Source organism: Dermacentor albipictus, chromosome 4 (assembly GCF_038994185.2).
Source record: "Dermacentor albipictus isolate Rhodes 1998 colony chromosome 4, USDA_Dalb.pri_finalv2, whole genome shotgun sequence".
NCBI lineage: Eukaryota > Metazoa > Arthropoda > Arachnida > Ixodida > Ixodidae > Dermacentor > Dermacentor albipictus.
Window position 1 is genome coordinate 10,452,841 of NC_091824.1, and position 18,543 is coordinate 10,471,383.

At 53.5% G+C, this 18,543-nt stretch overlaps 1 protein-coding gene across 1 annotated transcript; it reads left to right on the forward strand.

The window, feature by feature from the left end:
• The first annotated feature begins 11,633 nt into the window (after positions 1–11,633).
• Positions 11,634–17,008, forward strand: LOC139059487 (uncharacterized). Its single transcript, XM_070537912.1, has 4 exons — positions 11,634–12,179; positions 12,819–13,595; positions 13,735–16,934; positions 16,993–17,008. The coding sequence occupies exons 1-4, from the start codon at positions 11,634–11,636 to the stop codon at positions 17,006–17,008; spliced, it is 4,539 nt and encodes a 1,512-aa protein (XP_070394013.1).
• Positions 17,009–18,543: the final 1,535 nt, after the last annotated feature.

Below are 18,543 nucleotides of genomic sequence, written 5' to 3' on the forward strand. Positions count from 1 at the left end.
TTGAGTCAAAGCTAGGGCTATGGCCACCTCCTCTGCAACCTCCACTCTGTTTTGCGGGGTACTGCAGCTCTTTGAGTTCTCACCGTCACTGAGACAAAACCTGGTCTGCTTTCATATTCTGCTGCATCCGTGTAGAAAACCCCTTGCTTTTTATCTAGTGATATTTTTAATGCTTTAACCCTGCCTTTCCTCCTATCCTGATGGTGACTGGGATGCATATTCTTCGGGAATGGTGGTATGCGTATCCTATCTCTGATTTGTGACGGAATGGCTCCCGTGTTTCTTACTTTGTTGCTAGTTTTGTATCCTAGTTTCTCTAGAATTCTCAGACCACCTCTGCTTCTCATTAGTCTCTGTTGCTGGGAGACTAGTGTTGCTTCGATCAACTCTTCTAGGGTGTTTGAAATGCCCATGTTTAATATCCTGTGCGTAGAGGTGCATGGTGGAAGGTTTAGGGCTGTTATAACGCGACAGCGTTAAGGAGCTCGTGTCGCAGAAAAGCCGGCGTCGTCGGCGTTGGCCGTGAGCGATAAATCCTAGCAGGCACTTCATGAATAAAAAACAACTTGCAACATGGGCTGGGTGGGAATCGAACCAGGGTCTCCGGAGTGTGAGACGGAGACTCTACCACTCAGCCACGAGTTCGATGCTTCAAAGCGGTACAAAAGCGTCTCTATTGAATGCGGTGTTGCCTAAGAAACGAGCTGTTTCTAAGGCTCAGGCGTGCGTCGCTTGCTCAGGCGCACATTTCGTTGCCGCGCCGAACGCGGCGCTGCTCGACGCTCACCGCGTCCAATGCGGGGCGCGCAGTCGCTGCGCCGTAGCCCACTGTCTTACACCCCTTGGCGGGTCGACGGGAACGCTGTCGCGTTCCACTCTTGAAGGCGAAGCTTAAGCGTCCTCCAATTTTTTTAACTCCTTTCCTGATTAGGGTTTCTATTTTATTTTTCTCGGCCCAAGTTAGTTTGAGGTACGGTGTTGCGTATGTGATCTTGCTGATCGCGAAGGACGGTACTATCCTTAATAGGTTAGCCTCCCTCATGCCTGCCTTCTTGTTGGCGATTCTTCTGAGGAGTCGACAAGTTTGGCTTACGCTCATTTCAAGCTTTTTAACCGTTTCAGTATTTCTTAGATTGTCCTGAATGTGCATGCCTAGCACTCGTATAGCTTTTACGTTTGGAATCGCGTCCCCATTAACCGTGAGTTTTATACCGTGGTTAGGAATTTTCTTTCGCATTTTCTGTGGACTGATGAAGAGAGCCTCCGACTTCGTAGCTGAACATTTAAGTCCGGCTTTTTCTAAGTGCTCTTCAATTCTATTGATGGCCTTTTGCAGCGTTTCTTCTATATAGGCGTCACTTCCTCTATTTATCCATAGGGTGATGTCGTCCGCATAGATCGTATGTTCTAGACCCCGTAAGTCCTTAAGTTTGTGCGGGAGTCCCATCATTACTATGTTAAAGAGGGTGGGTGAAAGCACCGAGCCCTGCGGTGTCCCCTTATTGCTGAGCTCTATCCCTTTCTCCTCGTTACCCCCTAGACTGACCGTTACTGTTCTGTCAGTCAGAAAGTCCTTTATATACTCGTAGGTACGTCTCCCTACGTTTAGGCTATTCAATTGTTCTAAGATTGCCTTGTGGTCTACGTTGTCAAATGCTTTGGCCACGTCTAAGCCAACGATGGCTTTCGTGTCCTTCGTTTGGTGGTCGATAATTTGCTCTTTAAGCTGTAGCATGACATCGCACGCAGATAGATGTGCTCTGAAGCCTATCATTGTGTCAGGGTACATGTCTTGGTCTTCCAAGTATCTGCTCATTCTAGATTGTATCACGTGTTCCATTAGTTTTCCGACGCATGACGTGAGGGATATTGGTCTGAGGTTTTCGAGACAGCTTTTTCCCCGGTTTTGGAATTAGGACTAATTTAGCCTCCTTCCATTCTTTGGGGATTTTACCCTTGTCCCAACACCCTTGCATAAAATTCGTTAGGTTTACTATTGACTTGTGATCGAGGTTCCTCAACATCCGATTGCTGATTCTGTCCGGTCCTGCAGCTGTTTTCGTTCTTAGTCGATTCAGCTCGGCCCTGACTTCTGCTACGGTGACGGGGCTGTGCAAGAGGGGGTTCTCGTCCCCTTTGTAGTCCGGCAGTGTTTGTTGCGGACCACATTTAAGATATAGCGAACAATTGTCTGTTATTGCCTTCGTATTTATACACTAGTTTCTGCATGCTTCTATGCGTCTCTGATTTGCTGCTTTGGGGATCTAGTAGGTGCCTCAATAGTTGCCATGCATTTGATTTACCAATTTTGTGATCCATCTGTTCACATATACTATTCCAATTTCGTTTCGTGAGTTCGAGTGCGTATTCTTCAATCTCTCCGTTCAGGTGCGCTAATGCCCTCCTAATGTTTCTATTGCTTCTATTCTCTTTCAATGTTTGCTCTAGCTGCTTCTTTTTCCTCCATAATGCGACCATTTTCCGGTCTACTACATCTTGCGTTTCGTCTGCCTCCACCTTCTCTGTGGCCTCTTCAACCGCTTCCAAGAGGGCTTTGCTCCAACTGCCTATATCCTTGAGCTCCTCTTTTTCGGCACATTTCTGCCCAAAGAGGTTCCAATTTACTGCTTCGATCTGCTTGGGTTTGGGAGTTGGTATGCCGTGTTCTACCACAGTCTCTATAATTCTGTGGTCGCTCCCCAAGTCCTCTCCCGTGTTACACCATCGTGCGGTTATGTGTCCCCCTATGAGAGTAAGGTCCGGTGTGGTGTCCCTGGAAACGCTATTTCCTTTTCTCGTCGGAATTTGAGGATCTGTTAGTAGGGTTAGTCCATGCTTGGAGATAGTATCCCATAATTCTCTGCCTTTTTGTTGCGAGGTTTTGTGCCCCCAAGCCGTGTGTTACGCGTTAAAGTCTCCGACTATGACTATGAGGCTGTTGCCTGCAATGTTTTTGGGCCTTTCGATGAGCTGATCGAAGCCACTATTCTTTTTTTGCTTAGGAGAGCTGTATACGTTGAGAACGTATAGGCTCCTATCTTTTCTTTTCTTCGGTACTAGTTCAATTAGGACGTGATCAATCTTATTTGTGTCAGTCTCGTGTAGGACTGCTGCTAAGTTTCTTTTAACTAAAATAGCTGTCTGCCGGTTCTCTCCTTGCCCAGTGTAGGCTGTGTAGCCGGCCAATTTTGCATTTTTCCCACACTCTTGCAACGCAATGACGTCTGGTTTATCGATGTTAGTTAGGAATGTTTGTAGGACTGCTCTCTTTTTCAGGAAGCCCCTACAATTCCACTGCCAGATCGTGTTATTTTGCCAATGCATTTTGAATGTTAATTAACTGTGTTCTAAACCAATCGAATTCAGCTTTTAAAGCGAAATCGCGTTTGTCAAATTCTGCTTTGAGGGCGATGTCGCGTTTTTCAAATTCCGCTCGAGTTTGTTCCATGAATTGCATCATAGCTCCGTTCATCAAAGTAATATCCTGAGTAACTTTGTCCATCTTACTGTCAGAGTCTGTCTCTCCCGTTCTCTTCTTTTTGAGCGGGGGCCGATCTGTTTTGGGCTCTTTGTCCCCTACGCTCTCTTCCTGTCTCGTACTGTTTCCACCCCTCTCTTTTTTCATCTCCTCGATTATCTTTAAAAATTCTTCGCTCTCCTTTTTCCTATCCTCAATCAGTATTCTGATTTGCTCTTCCTGCCTCTTAATAAGCGCTTTTAGCTCCTGGTTTTCTCTATCCTTTTCTGAATCCTGGGAGACTTTGTCTGACCAGCTCACCTTGTTACTTGTTTCCTTCTGTTGTGTCTGGTGTTGCGGCGTCTGTAGCCTCGGGAAGGACTCCGAGCGGCTCCTGGTCCTGCTGCTCGATCTCTCGCTTGGCCTGCTTTTACGAATTTCCTCTTGGTTCGCCTCCTCGGCCGCTTGTTTTTGCTCCCATTGTCTCTTCTTCACGATGTACGGGGTGCGGAATAAATTCCTGCACTTCTTATCCCCGGTGACGTGGTTTTTGCCGCAGAGCTGGCACTGCGGTTCGCATTGATGTCCTTCTTGTGGTCTGGTTACCCCACAACCTCTACACCTCGGTTCGTCATTGTCACACACGTCTGATCTATGCCCGAGTCCTCCACACTTGTAGCATACTTCGTACCTCTTCTTGTATAGGAAGCACCGTAGAATAGCGCCCATGAAGAAAACCTTGCGTGGAACTTCCTCGTCGTCAAAAGTCAGGAGGAGAGTTCTGGTTTTGCCCCTTCTTCTTGCTTCTAGAATTGCTGGGTTGTCTTCGTCCTCGTTGAGGTTGTTTAGAACTTCTTTATCGGAGTACATTTCCTCTATGCCGTGAATAACTCCACGCCAACAGCTTTCCGGTGCGTTCACGTACGTGACGACCCCGTAATCTTTGTCTCCGATTCTGATCTTATCTATCTTGCTTATTCTTTTAGCATTTGCCATAGATAATGTGTGGTAGATGATCGTACCTTGTTTGGTGTTTATCACGACGCTGTCTCCCTTGGCGTCTTGCAGGCTGACGCCCGCGCTCTCTCGCACTGCTCTTCCGAGGCTAACTTCCGGTGCCCTCTGATGCACCGATAGGCCTTCTCGTAGTCGTAGAGTCACTTTCCAGCCCGCGGCTGGCAGTCTCGGTAGGTTCGATGCTACCGATAGCTCCGCTTCCTTCTTTCCTGCTATTAGAGTCAACCGAAACTACGGCATAGCAGGAAAGAAGGAGGCGGAGCTATCGGTAGCATCGAACCTACCGAGACTGCGAACCTACCGAGACTCTCATTAATTCAGCATCCGTGCGGAAGGTTTCTTCAACAGTAGCCGAGCAGGTTGCTATAGCTATAGCACTGAAGGACCCCCTACTTTCCAATATCTTTACAGACTCCAGATCGGCAGCCCGAGCTTTCGCCTCCGGCTCGATCTCAAAGGAGGCGGCGGCCATCCTCGGCAGCGAGGGGGCTGCTGGTTTTCATAGCATCAAATGGTTCCCGGCCCATATGGGAATCAATGTATACTCTGAGCTTGTTAACGCCAATGAGTTGGCCCATGACTGTGCGCGAGGTCTTACACACCGCGGCGGTTCAGGTGGACTCACGGGCGGCGACTTAGGGCTGTACAGGGATTCGCTTATCACCTTCCATGAAATCTTGACACATTATCAACTTGCTCGGTGGGCCTTTCCGCTACCACACCCTAAACTTAATAGACCACAATCGTCGGCGTTTCGCATGCTTCAAACGGGGTTATTTCCCTCCAGGGGCAGATTCAGTCACTTCGCGCCTAATGTAGAACCCCACTGTCCAGACTGTGGGGAGGCGTACTGCTCCTTGTCCCATATGCTCTGGCAATGCCCTGCGTTACGCAGCTCATCGCTAACCACTCTAACCGACTGGGAGGCAGCCCTTAAGAGCGGCGACCTCTCAGAGCAACTACGGGCTGTCCAGAGGGCCTGCGACAGGGCGGAGGACCACGATCTTCCAACCCCGACGTGGGTGCGGCCCGCGACGGCTACGGGGACTCCCTGAAAAGGGAAGTACCCTAACGCCGGTTCCTCAGGACCATTAATAAAGTTCTTTGTCTGTCTGTCTGTCTTCTTTCCTGCTCCCTTCTTGAGCGCGTCGCGCCGAGCGTCCGCCGAGCGTCGTCTCCGCGCCAGCTGGCACGGGTTTCTGCCTCCTTTTCGCCAAAACTGTGAACCATCCTTCGTTGTCGGATCCCTTAGGATCCTTTTCGTTGCCTTCCACGGTCACTTCCATGTCGCCGCGTCTCTGGGAGGCGCCGCTGGCTTGGAGCTGCCCGTCGACGTCGTCCACGGCCGGGGCCATGCCGAAGCCGAGATGAGGCTTAGTGCGGCGTTGTCCTCCGGTCACAGTGTTTTAACGCGATAGCGTTAAGGAGCTCGTGTCGCAGAAAAGCCGGTGTCGTCGGTGTCGGCGTCTGCGGCGTTGACCGTGAGCGATAAATAACGGCAGGCACTTCATAAATAAAAAGCAACTTCCAATATGGGCTGGGTGGGAATCGAACCAGGGTCTCCGGAGTGTGAGACGGAGACGCTACTACTCAGCCACGAGTTTGATGCTTCCAAGCGGTACAAACGCGCCTCTAGTGAATGCGGTGTTGCCTTTGAAACGAGCGGTGGAAAGTTATACTGCGGTGTATATCGGTAATTATGAACATGTAACCACGGTGTAAGAATAGGATAGGTGGCTGAACGAAGGCCGTCCCGGCGGAAAAAAGTCGTGCATGTATCGCTTTGCCCTCGGCAGATGGCGCCACAGACACAAGGGCCTTGGTTTTGAACCAGAGAAGCAGGACGAGAGTCATTGCGGATGTGAAAAGCGTCAATAAAACGTTCGAATTCGCTTCTTACGGTAAACTAGATGCGTATGTTATTCGAGCTTGAGACGGAAACTTGTTTGCGATGAACGAAGCATACGTTTCACGACATTAAGCGTTCTCCGGGAGCTATGTAGTGCACGCGCTCATCCATGCCGGTATAGGAGCATGGCACAATGAGTCCAGCGCAACGGTAGTTGGCAATACTGATCAGGCTCCTTGACGCTGCAGCGAACTTTGTGAAATATTAGTGGCTACGATACATGACCCAACCACAGACCTTACCATGATGAAATGCCAAAACGTCCGCACGAAAACTAGTTTTACGTGTACTGTAACCTATATAAGCTCGCAGTTAAATTGTAATGGACTGCAAAACAACTTTCCAATGTGGCTATTCGAAGGCCGCATTTTTTAATAACTGAAGTTGAATGTTCTGGTAGAGGTTGTTGTGATGTTAGTGTGCAGGATGGCCTAGCCTTGGTTTGACGGCATTTCCTCCGCGTGAGTCAATCATATGGACGACTGTCATCTAAAAACCACGGACGCAAAAGCAGTAAAGTTTTGAGCAGATTGACATTTATTTGACATGTACAGAGAACATGCCATAAACTGAATTATTCGTACAAGCGTTAATGTTCCATAAACAAACCGGACACTGGCACACATGTCGCGCACACGGGTAAGTTCATGACGCCCATCATTTAATTCAGCACATTAAACGTAGAGTTTTCACCTACTGAAGCTTCGACAGCTTTCGCAGCTCCTTCGACTTATTTTTTGCCTCAGATTTCTGTTGTTTGCAGAACTGCCTCATTCTCATGGCTACATAACTGTGTAGCACGCCAGCCATAACTTCTTCTTTATGGTCGGCACAGGAGAACTGAAACTTGTACTTATCAAGCATGTTTTCCAATGTTAATTCATAGGCATTTCTGAGAGCCGCATGCTTGTGGAATTCCATCTCCGTTGCATGAAGCAACTGAAAAAGACTTCGCTTTGGGTGCAAAAGACCTCCCCTGGTTTTACACAGAACAAGGCTGCTTTCCGGCTGATGATGAAGTGCGCTTTCTTCCAATAACCCTTCACGGCATTTTGCACACGTTGTGCTTTTCAAGTACTTGCGGCATATAAAACCAGCTAAATAATAAATTATGCAATCTGCAGCTGCCGGTGCTTCATGCAAGTTGTCGAACACATGGTCAACTTCCTCTTCGGCAGCAACTAGGCCATCTAGCTTCTCTTTGAGTTGCTTAAGGTGTCCTTCTGACTTGACACTGTCGTCAAAAGCAAGTTTCAAATCTTTGAGCGTGAGTACAGGTGCACCTTGCCGAGATTCATTTTCAACTTGACAGTTTCCGAATTTAGGGGGTTTAATCAAACTGTAAACTGATAACATGTTGTAAAGCTGCAGAAATGTGGGCATAGATGGGTGGTCATTTTGGCCACCAGCCTGTCGGATAATGCCAAAAAAGCGTTCCAACACGTCTTGGTTAAGTTTTCCTGTTAAAACATATCTGAAACCGCACTCCTTTAGCAGGTATCTTGATAGTTCCAGTGCGGACAAAATAGTCACACGAAGGCCCTCAGCGGTTTGCTCGGTTAGGAAACTTGCTCTTGAGATTTTTCCTGATACGACTTCTTTTTCCCATTTATTTAACCAATGCAACGATGAGGCCAGGACCCTCAAATCTCGGCTGCCAACAGTGATGCTTTCCTTTGGATGGTTTCGGTTAAGAGCATCAAAAAGATCATTAACCCTTAGTGTGAATTCTACTGTTGCCTTGACATTTTCGAGCCCTTTTGTGCCTCTCTTCGAGTAGAATTCCAAGCCTTTCGATACACTCAAGCTGAACAATTGAGTGGCCAACTTCACCCGCATTTTTTCGGTCGTTGAAGGGTTGATGTGGGACAGAGTCAATTTGGGGCAAACACGCAAATTTCCCGGCTGTTTAGAATCCTCCATAAACAGCCTGTCAAAATGTGCCCAGTGAACACGATCGCCATTTACGCACAACACTTTCTGTGAAAGCAAACGGTTCCGAACGCATTTCAAAAGATGGGGTGCGTCAGAAAACACATATACGTTGCGTTTTTCATCAACGGGGTGGATGAAGTAGTTCCGGGTATGTTGCAATGCTCCAGTGACGCCGAATTCCTTCCACATCGCACGGTTCGTACTTGCGCCATCACAGACGACTGCGTCGACTAAGGCTCCCGCATCTTCAAGCAAAAATATTGCTTTTAAGACGAGCTGAGCGAGTACAGCTCCCTTTGTGGGGCCCTTGCTTGCAAACACAGCTATCGGCTGAGAGTACTTGTCGCCAAATGACCGAAAGGTAAATACAAGCCCGTGGTCAGCAAGGTCGTCGGGGGCCTCTGAAGAGTCTCCATAATCAGTGAAGCCACTGTATGTCATCGTCTTCGAATGAACTCGAATTTCCTTTCGGACGCGCATTTCGTCGAAAACAAGTATCCCGTGGCGTTGAAAATCGTCTTTAGTGGTCATCTTCTTCTTAAAGGCCGTGAAAAACCTCTTGTCAAAGCCACACCTGACTCTTATCATGCTCAGGTACTTGCGCACCGTCGTAACGCAAGGAAGGGGGAGCACCTCATTATCTCGCAGGAACGAGTATGCAGATGGGCTGCGTATGTGCAACAGCAAGCACATCAGAAGCCAATCCTCTGTGTACCGTCTGCTTTTTTTGTTCGTGAACCTCGCTGCTGCTACGCACTCCTTTTTTTTACCACAGTCAGCTGAGCACTAGGGAGATCTATTCTGCGTAGTTTCTCACCCAGTTCTTCTTCTGACATTTTTTGCATGTGGATACGAGCTTCTGCAAGCTCCGCCGACATTTTTTTAAAGCGGTTGAGCAGACGATTTTTCGACCTTTTCAGAGCATAATTTGCCCGACGCAGTGCTGCAACTTTGTCCTTGCTCTGGTATGAAGTCAACGGACGCGTACCTGAAGGCCTAAGCCTGCGCTTTCTTTCTTCTGTTCTTTTCTGGTGCATTCGCAGGACGTTTGAAAGGCCAGAACATTTGTGACATACTAATAAGTTCGAGTCACTAGGGTCAAGAACAATAGAGCATCTCTTGTGCCGCCATCTCTGGTTGTTGTCCAGATATGCGCATTTTGTTTCAGCGTGCGGGTACTCCAGAGTGCTCGGTCCACCACTGCACAGTTTTGTCTTATCAACGTGCTCTAAGAAAGCCTTAACGTCATCCATAGTTGTTAAAGTACCTTCAAAGTGCACATCTGCCATTGAAACTGACCTGCCCATCACGGTTATGTTTGCCAGCATATCTTCATGAATTTCAACAATTTTAGTGGTTACGAACGAAGATGCGGTGCTCACTGGCGATAGGCCTGCATCTGACAGTAAACGGCTTACAGGTACTTTGGTGCGCTCCAGTTGGGAGAAGACGACGCTTTTTACTTCTCCAAAGTCGAGCAGGTGGTATCCCCATGATTTTGACGGAAGAAACGACCGTGGTAAATCGCCGAACAAGCTTGCGAACGCAGATTCCAGGGATGAGCTAGGTCCAGCAGATTGAGGCATATTATCACATGTCTGCTCTTCAAACGCATCCATGTCGTGCTCCGGTGCACTCGGCAACGCTTGAAACGAGCTCCCATTAACGCCACCACTGTCACTGCTACACGAGGCTTCTTGCTCGTTACAATCTTTTGATGAAGCGCATTTTCTTTTCGACTGCGACCACGGTTGTCTTTCCGCCGGGCGCTTCCTTGTTTTCACTGTTTTAGATAGGTAAGCCGGGCAGTCGGGAAATCTTGTGGGAACAGTATCGCTCGCCAGCGATGCCTTTCGCGGAGCACTCACCAAGACATGTCCTTTGTAGTGCGCTGTCCAGGTCTTGGACACAAGGTGAGGCTCGAAGTGCTTTTCGCAGACGTGATCATTCGGCTGAAGGACTCGATCCTTCCTTGGGATAGCTCGACGCCAAAGGTTCAAGCGTTCTTCGTCTTTCGGTGGAGAAAAGAGAGACAGTTTCTCCGTACAGCCTTTGTAACCCGTTCTGCAGCGGGGAACAAAACATTTCTTGCCCATCACACTCACATGTGCACGCCTGACACCAGAAAAAGAAATGCCGAGCCGCATTGGGATAGGAGCGAGCGGCGCTAACATAACCAATGTAGGCCCCTAACAATGTCGCGCCACCTGTCGGAGAGTGAACAAAACATGCACCAGTGTTGGGCACTGCCGCTCCATGTTTAGCGGCCGCCGTTCGCACACCTATCCTATTCTTACACCGTGCATGTAACTTACAGAAGTCGCAATTACACGAGTAGCGAAGTGCGTTTCCGTTGCATTCCTTCTGCGCTTTCCGCACACGCAGAGCCATCTTGCGGCAAACACAGAAGACCCCCTCCGCTCCATGTACGGCGCTGCCCCGACAGATGGCGCGCCACGCGCGCATTGCAGCTGTGAGAGGCGGCTCGCGGCGCGGACTCTCTCACCCCTGACAACGCTTCGCCTTGCACCCTCTGCAGAATCAAGCGCCCTTCCTTTCTTTAGATCGCTATCTGGAGTCTTGTCTGAACCACCATGGGCGTCTTGCGCTGGAGTTTGAGGTATAGTAGCGGCGCCTGGTGGCGGCGCTACTGGGTCGTACCAGCTTGGGTTGTATTGAGCCCTGGCTGTGGCGAAGGACGTTTCTAGGCCGAGTTTTGCGTCGATTCGCACTTATTTCTGCCCTGTTGCGAGTGCGAAAAGGCTCGTCACTTCTCGCAGACCATGTCAACCACGCTGCGAGCTCGCCGCAGCCTATAGTTTAACGAAAACGGGCTCTCTGTGTGCCGTGGGACGCAATGCTGGGAGCAGACGGAATCGGTAGCGCCGATCCGGAGACCTAGCCCAGCCTCGAGAAGGCGTCACCGTCATTACTTCTGCGTCGTGGGATGCCATGAACAAGAAGGCCTGAATCCCAACATCATATTCTGCCGTTTTCCTTCAAGGCCTCACGAAGTGGAGCGTCGGGCGCGCTGCATAGCTGCAGTTCGTCGCGCTGAGTAAGCGAAACTTCGCGCCATGCTGACTGCTTCGCCTGTCTTGAAGCTTGCTTGATTATCTGCGTTCTAATGTTCGGTATTTTGCACCTACAGTCCCGACAGCAGACCGACATAGCAGCAGGCATGGCTGGTAATTCACGCCGAACTCCGTAACTTCCGCCGCCATCGTGAGTGCTACCGTTAACGCTTACCCAGCTGCGGAAATCGGCGAGCTATCGAGCGCTCCACTCCCGGATTCGGATGACGATAACGCCACGATGGACACCTCGTCCTCGCGCAAGCGCTCGCGCCCGAGCGAGCCCTGCAGCGACGATGAAGCCCCGCGCAAGCTAGCGGCGACAGGTTCTGACGAATCATCGCCCCCTCCTGTGACGCCCGTCTGCGAAAACGCCGTGATGCAGGCGGCGGACTCTGCAGAGCATTCAGACGACGGCACGGCCAACACAACGCAGAACCAGAGCAGCCCACGTGCCACGGAGCTCCACGATGAAGAGATCTTCACAAATGTGATCTCACGCAAGCAAAAACGCCGCCTGCTTGCATCAACACGAGACGGGATTGCCGCTAGTGTGGCCCCTGCCGCCCACCTCCCGGGACCCGCTGCGGCACCAATGCCCGCTGCCGACGCTAGTTCCTGCCTACCGACAGTTCCTGCTGCTGCTGGGACCAAAGGGTCTGGCGCGTCTGCACCCAGCGTCGCTGGCACGGTCCTCTTCAAGCCGGCATCCGCGGCAGCTTCGTTTCACCGAACATCTCGCCTCGCCATCGCGCAAGCGCTCTCCGCGTTGCCTGGAGTCAAGGAGGTGCGCGTGAATACGAAAAAGATGGCTGTGGCTTAGGTAAGGTTAAGCCCAGGATGCGAAGCATACTAGCCTTTATTTTAGTTGTTGAACCACTGTTTAGCTTGGTGAACTGCTGTTGCTTGGCTATATTTGGTTCGGCTAGACGAAGAAACAACTCATGCGTTACTCTGCTTAGCCTTGGACGCCCCGTATTGGACGCGGTGAGCGTCGAGCAACGCAGCGTTCGGCGCGGCAACGAAATGTGCGCCTGAGCAAGCGACGCACGCCTGAGCCTTAGAAACAGCTCGTTTCTAAGGCAACACCGCATTCACTAGAGGCGCTTTTGTACCGCTTTGAAGCATCGTACTCGTGGCTCAGTGGTAGCGTCTCCGTCTCACACTCCGGAGACCCTGGTTCGATTCCCACCCAGCCCATCTTGCAAGAGTTGAGCCAAAGCCACTTCTCCTCTGTCGTGACGTCACGGTGTCACGTGGTTTCAAGGCGACACCGCCGCGCCTGAGGAGCTGGGTTGAGCCCTCGTAATATGCTTCGCATAAAAGAACATTGTGGCGGCTGACGCCGCAACACCCGCGCGGCTACAGTTCCTGCTTGCTACGACCGAGCTGGCTGGGCTCGCTGTCACTGCTCGTCTTCCTGCAGACCGTTCCCAGAGCACGGGCACGGTACATGGCGTCGATGGTGACTTCTCCGACGAGGCACTGGGCGGCAGTGACCTCAGTCGTGCCGGTGACTGCGGTCAAGAGGAGCGTTTGCACCCTGACCCTGCGCTTTGCCGCCCCGAGCCCACCGGCCCGCATCCTCCTGTTCCGGTTGCCTTTTGATGTGCGACCGTCGCGGCCTCGGCCCTTGCAGTGCCGGCGGTGTGGGCGCTATGACTACGCGACGGCGACGTGCAAATGGCCGGAGCGGTGCCTGCGCTGTGGCGGTCAGCATGCGAGGGATTACCAGTGCACAGCCAAGCCAAAGTGCTTCCACTGTGGAGGGGCACACGCTGCCGACGCCCCTACATGCAAGCTGTGGCAGGCTGAGAGGCGCATAGCCACGATAAAGGCTACAGCGCCGACCCACATGCCTCATCGGGAAGCTCGAGCAATGTGTGCCTCCGCCAAGACACAAGCCTCTCCCATCGCTTCGGGAGTCCATGCACTGGAGACGGCGGCGCGCCCCAGCTATGCAGCTGTGGCCACCGGCTCCGCCAAAAGCACCTCGTCGAAAGGAACCCGGCGAGGTCACGAGAAGTTGGGGCGCAAGGCGGCCCTGGCAAATGCAGCAGGCGCACCCCCAGCCGCAACTGACATGGCGCCGTCCAGTCACACTTCTGAGCAGCAGTCGGAGGCCACCAGCCTGAGGCTCCTACTGCGGGCCGTTGCTGACCTACTGCCAGCCGACAACAAGTTACGCTCAATCTGCCTCCAGGCAGGTGGGCTGCCTCCTCAGCAGAGCCATCATGGCTAACGCCCCAGCTGGGAACCACCGCCGCAGGCCGAGCGTGCTTCAGTGGAACGCGCATTCGTTGCGGCGGCGACAAGCCGACCTCTCCTTGCACCTCCTGCAGAGCGACTACGACGTACTTGCTTTGCAGGAGGTGTACGCGACTGCAGATGATTTGCGTCTACCTGGCTACGTAGGCTACAGCAGCCGCACTTCGTGCACGCTGCAACCCTGTACGGCGACCCCATGTCTCAACAAAGAACATCCACAGGGACCTCCCCGCTGTGCGGTGTACGTGCGGGCGGGTGTGCTGCAAGCTGAGGTCGATGTGGCGGATCTGACTGGAGGACCACTCGAATGCTGTGCTGTTCGTGTGCGTCTTGGAGACGTTGACACCACTGTGGCCAGCGTGTATATCCGACCGTGCCGGCCCTGGGATCCCTCGTGCCTCCTGCAGCTAGCCCGTCGTCTCGGCAGAGACTTCGTCCTCTGCGGAGACATCAATGCTCACCACACCATTTGGGACAGTCGCCGCTGCTGCGGGCGAGGTAGCAGAGTTGTGGACGTTGTTAACCAGCTGGGTCTGAAGGTTCTAAACACCGGGGCTCCCACTTTCATCCGGCGCACACCCCGTGCCATCAGCACGGCAATTGACGTGAGCCTGGCCACTGAGGGCTGCCGATACACTTGGACGCCGCAACCGGACACCTGGGGGTCCGACCACTTCCCTATCGTGCTGGCCCCGTTCAGGGGCAAGACACCCAGGATGCGCGTGTACGCCACTGTCGATTGGAGTGCTTTCCGTAAGCTGTGCCAGCAGGACACCAGTACCGCGGACTTCCTGCAGCTCGTTGCGGAGAGTGGCCGGGCAGCCACAGTCTGGTCCACTGCGCAGGAGGGCCAACCAGCACCAGACATTCGGCACCTCCAGCTACGAGCTGCCAGGCGCAGGGCTGAACGTAGAGCACTGCGAACCAATCAAGCGGAGCACTGGACGGAACATCGTCGCATCGACGCCGCCTGCAGACGACACTCCCGGCAACGCAGGCGCCAAAGCTGGCAGGGCATCTGTGCCACGATCATCAGGGCGCCGGATGGAGCTCGTGCCTGGCGCTTGCTGAGGGCCTTGCTGATAGGACCTCGTGTACAACGACAGGTGCTGTCAGCAGCCATTTCCCTGGGCATCTCCGCATCTACTCTGGCGGAGTTACTAGCCGACCGGTTTACCGCCCGGCCCCTGGTACAGCGGGTCCTGCCTCCGCCAGCTACTGGGCCTCGGTACCTTCCCCCCACCGGTCACCATCCGGAATGGGTGCTCGAGCAGATTAATGCTCTTTGCTGCGAGCCCATCCGGGTGCACGAGCTGAAGGCCGCCCTAGGACAAAGCAAGCGACGGAGCGCTCCAGGAGCGGATGGAATCACGTTCCAGATGCTTCGGAACCTGCAAGATGCAGAGCAAGACCGTCTCCTGGAGTACTTCAACACCATTTGGAGCACTGGGGCTCTCCCAGACAGCTGGCTCACCGCGGTGGTGGCACCAGTCCTTAAGCCACGGAAACCTGCGGCGGCACCCTCCTCGTACAGGCCGGTGTCCCTCACCTCTGCCGCCTGTAAGGTGATGGAGAGGATTGTCCTGGCACGCATGGAGTGGATCGCCGCGCAGGTGCACTACTTCCCCGAGCAGCAGACCGGCTTCAGGCGCCACCGCTGCACTGCCGACTCCATCGCCGATGTCGTGGCCACCCTGGAGGATGCAAAGAACAGTGGTGACGTGGCTCTTCTCGTGCTGCTTGACGTGCAGAGCGCCTTTGACCGCCTGCCCCACGAGGTCATCGAGGGCTCTTTAGATAACCTCGGCATCACTGGCAGCCTCAGGCGCTTTGTCTCTGCCTTTCTTGCGGGAAGAACGTTCCGAGTACGAGTGGGCCAGGCGCTCAGCACCCCTCGAGTCATCACCACCGGCGTGCCGCAGAGATCGGTGCTGAGCCCGTTTCTGTTCAATGCAGCCCTGGCAGGTCTGGCAGCCGCTCTACCGGCAGACACCCGGCACCACACGCAATGCTCCATCTACGCTGATGATGTGGCGCTCTGGGTCCGGGGACCAAGGCGGTGCCTTCCAGCCGTCCGGAGATCACTGCACCGTGTTCGCCAGGTGCGCCGTGTTCATGCAGTCGTGGGCCGACTCCTTCAACGAGGCCGAGGATGCTCCACGAAGTGGGCCCTGCGCCTGAACAAGGCTGCAGCAACATCGTCCTTGTTGTATGCCCTGCCGCTGGTTTCCCTGACGCATGCCAGGAAAGCACAACTAGAGGTTCTGCACAGGACGGCCATCAGAAATGTCCTGGGGCTTCCAAGGCACTCCAAGATCGCCGCAACACTGGCTGAGGCCGGCGAATGGCCACTGTCACTGCTCATGTTGCAACGGGGAGTGGGGCATATTGACAGGCTACATCGCGCACCAGACGGCCAGGCTCTTCTAGACCGGCTCCGGAGCCTGCCGGCTTCACGTATGGGCAACCTGTGTCGCCTCTATGAGGAGACAGAAGAGCCACTACCTGTGGCAGTGGCTCTTCCTCCTCCCCATCACGGACCTCTGGATGTGCACCTCTCCCTCAGGGTGTTAGCCAAGCGGAGAGCACCATCCGCAGCCCTGCAGCAGGCGGCAGCCTGCAAGCTCCAGGAGGAGTTGGAAGGACACCTGCTGGTGTTCACGGATGGTTCAGTCCTCCCCAGCGGGTCGGCTGCAGCGGCATGCACAGCTCCAACTCTCGCCTGTCACAGGCAGTGTAGGCTCCCGTTTGCAGCAAGCTCTACTGCAGCTGAGCTCGCGGGGCTGCACCTGGCTGCCGACCTCCTTGCTGAGCACCTTCCCCAGCAGCCGGTGGCGGTGGTGTGCGACTCCAAGCCAGCGCTCCAGGCCCTCGTCAACCCTCGGCGGGCAGGACTTACAGTGGTGCTGCTGCTTGCCAAGTCAACGGCTCTAGCCACCGCCGGACTCCCAATATCCTTCCACTGGCTGCCCTCACATGTCGGGGTAGCCGGTAACGAGGAGGCAGATACCTACGCCAAAGCTGCCCATCATGATGTAGTCCCGGTCACCAGAGCGGTAGCGGCTTCGGACTACACGAGACATCGGCTACGGTGCCTGCTCACCTCCATTCACCCGGACCCCCGAGCGGCTAGTGGCAAAGCCCCCAAGCCACTCCCAGAGAACGGCCTCTCCAGAAGAGACCGTTCCACACTCCTGCGCTTGCGGGCTGGCTGCACCTGGACTGCGGCCCGGCTGTACGCCAAGGGCCGCGCCACGTCGCCTGCCTGCAAGAGGTGCGGGGACCCCGAGACTCTGGAGCACCTTCTCTGTGCTTGCCCATCCTTGGCGCAGGAACGCTCCACAGTGATCAACACCTACAGACGCCACGGCCTTCCAGCGGCCACAGAGTCTGACCTGCTGTTCCCAGTGTGTCCACAGCTCCCTGCGCTGCGAAGCCTGCTGGAGTTTATAAGTTCCACGGGAATAGACACCCTATAAGCGCCCGCTACAACGCTGGCAACTTTACTGAGGACTGCCACCTGTCGCGTATAGTGGAGTCTATTAGGCCACATCCTCCCTCTTTCTCTATCATCTTTCACTACCCATTCCCTCTCCCCTGATGACGCTTCGCCGTGCTCCCTGACGGGTTGCAGAACCAAGCGTCCTTCCTTTCCCTAGATCACTATCATCATCGCTATCTGTATATCTCTCTGCCCGTGCCGATCACGACGTTTGGCTGGCGTGCATCATTTCCCCCTCCGAGATACCGAGTTCTTTGGTTCGTTCCGCTTGCTCAGGCGCACGTTTCGTTGCTGCGCCGAAAGCCCGACCATATGGCTCGACGCTCACCGCGTCCGATGCGCGGCGCCTCGTAAGTGATGGCTGCCCTGTAGCCCATTGTCTTACACCCCTTGGCGGGTCGACGGGAACGCTGTCGCGTTCCACTCTTGAAGGCGAAGCTTAAGCGTCCTCCAATTTTTAGCCGTAAGATCACTAAATATCCACTCACAGGCACAAACAATTGTGTCCACCGGGTCCTTGTCACTTCCAAAAACCGATTTTAGCACTTTCGCAGATCATTTTGCCAGAAAAACCACCAGAATTCTTGGTTGTTCGCGGAGCCGGCGTAAACACGTCTTCACTCCTCGACGCTACCTGGCGTTCCCCCGCGGAGCATACTATCCTTTATTTTAACACGACAGCGTTAAGGAGCTCGTGTCGCAGAAAAGCCGGTGTCGTCGGCGTCGGCTCAGGCGTGCGGCGCTTGCTCAGGCGCACATTTCGTTGTCGCGCCGAACGCTGCGTTGCTCGACGCTCACCGCGTCCGATGCGGGGCGCGTAGTCGCTGCGCCGTAGCAAAGCCACCTAGAAACAGTCTCTGTAGCACGCCGCAACCTTCGCTTCTCATTCCAACGAGCAGCTCTGTCTCCAGGAGGCATCTCACCTCGTGAGTGTCTAGCAGAGGCAAGCGCAGCTGCTTATTGGCGGCGAGGAGTTACGGAGTCGCCATCTATTGGAAGCGCCTCGCTGGCGTAGTATGAGGGATCACGTGGCGCGCTCCTCATAGGTTTTGCTGTCAGCGCTCGCTGAAAACACCACGCGCGAGCTCTCCCGGACATTTCTGTAAGTACTTTCGAAACGAGAGAAGTTTCTTACTGTTTAAATAATAATCTTGGGCAAACTGAAAGCACACAATCGTTTACAGACGCTATCTCTTTACCGAATACGTACAGCGAACGCCACTGCGCGCGGTCGCCGCGATGGAGTCTCCCGAACCGGCTTCTTGCGTGAAAGGTAGGTAAACGCTGGGAGAAAACTATGTGAAATATGTTCTTATAGTGTTTGCATAACTAAATGGAGTCTAATAGAACGAAGCCTCAATGCAGCGATCGCGCAGATTCG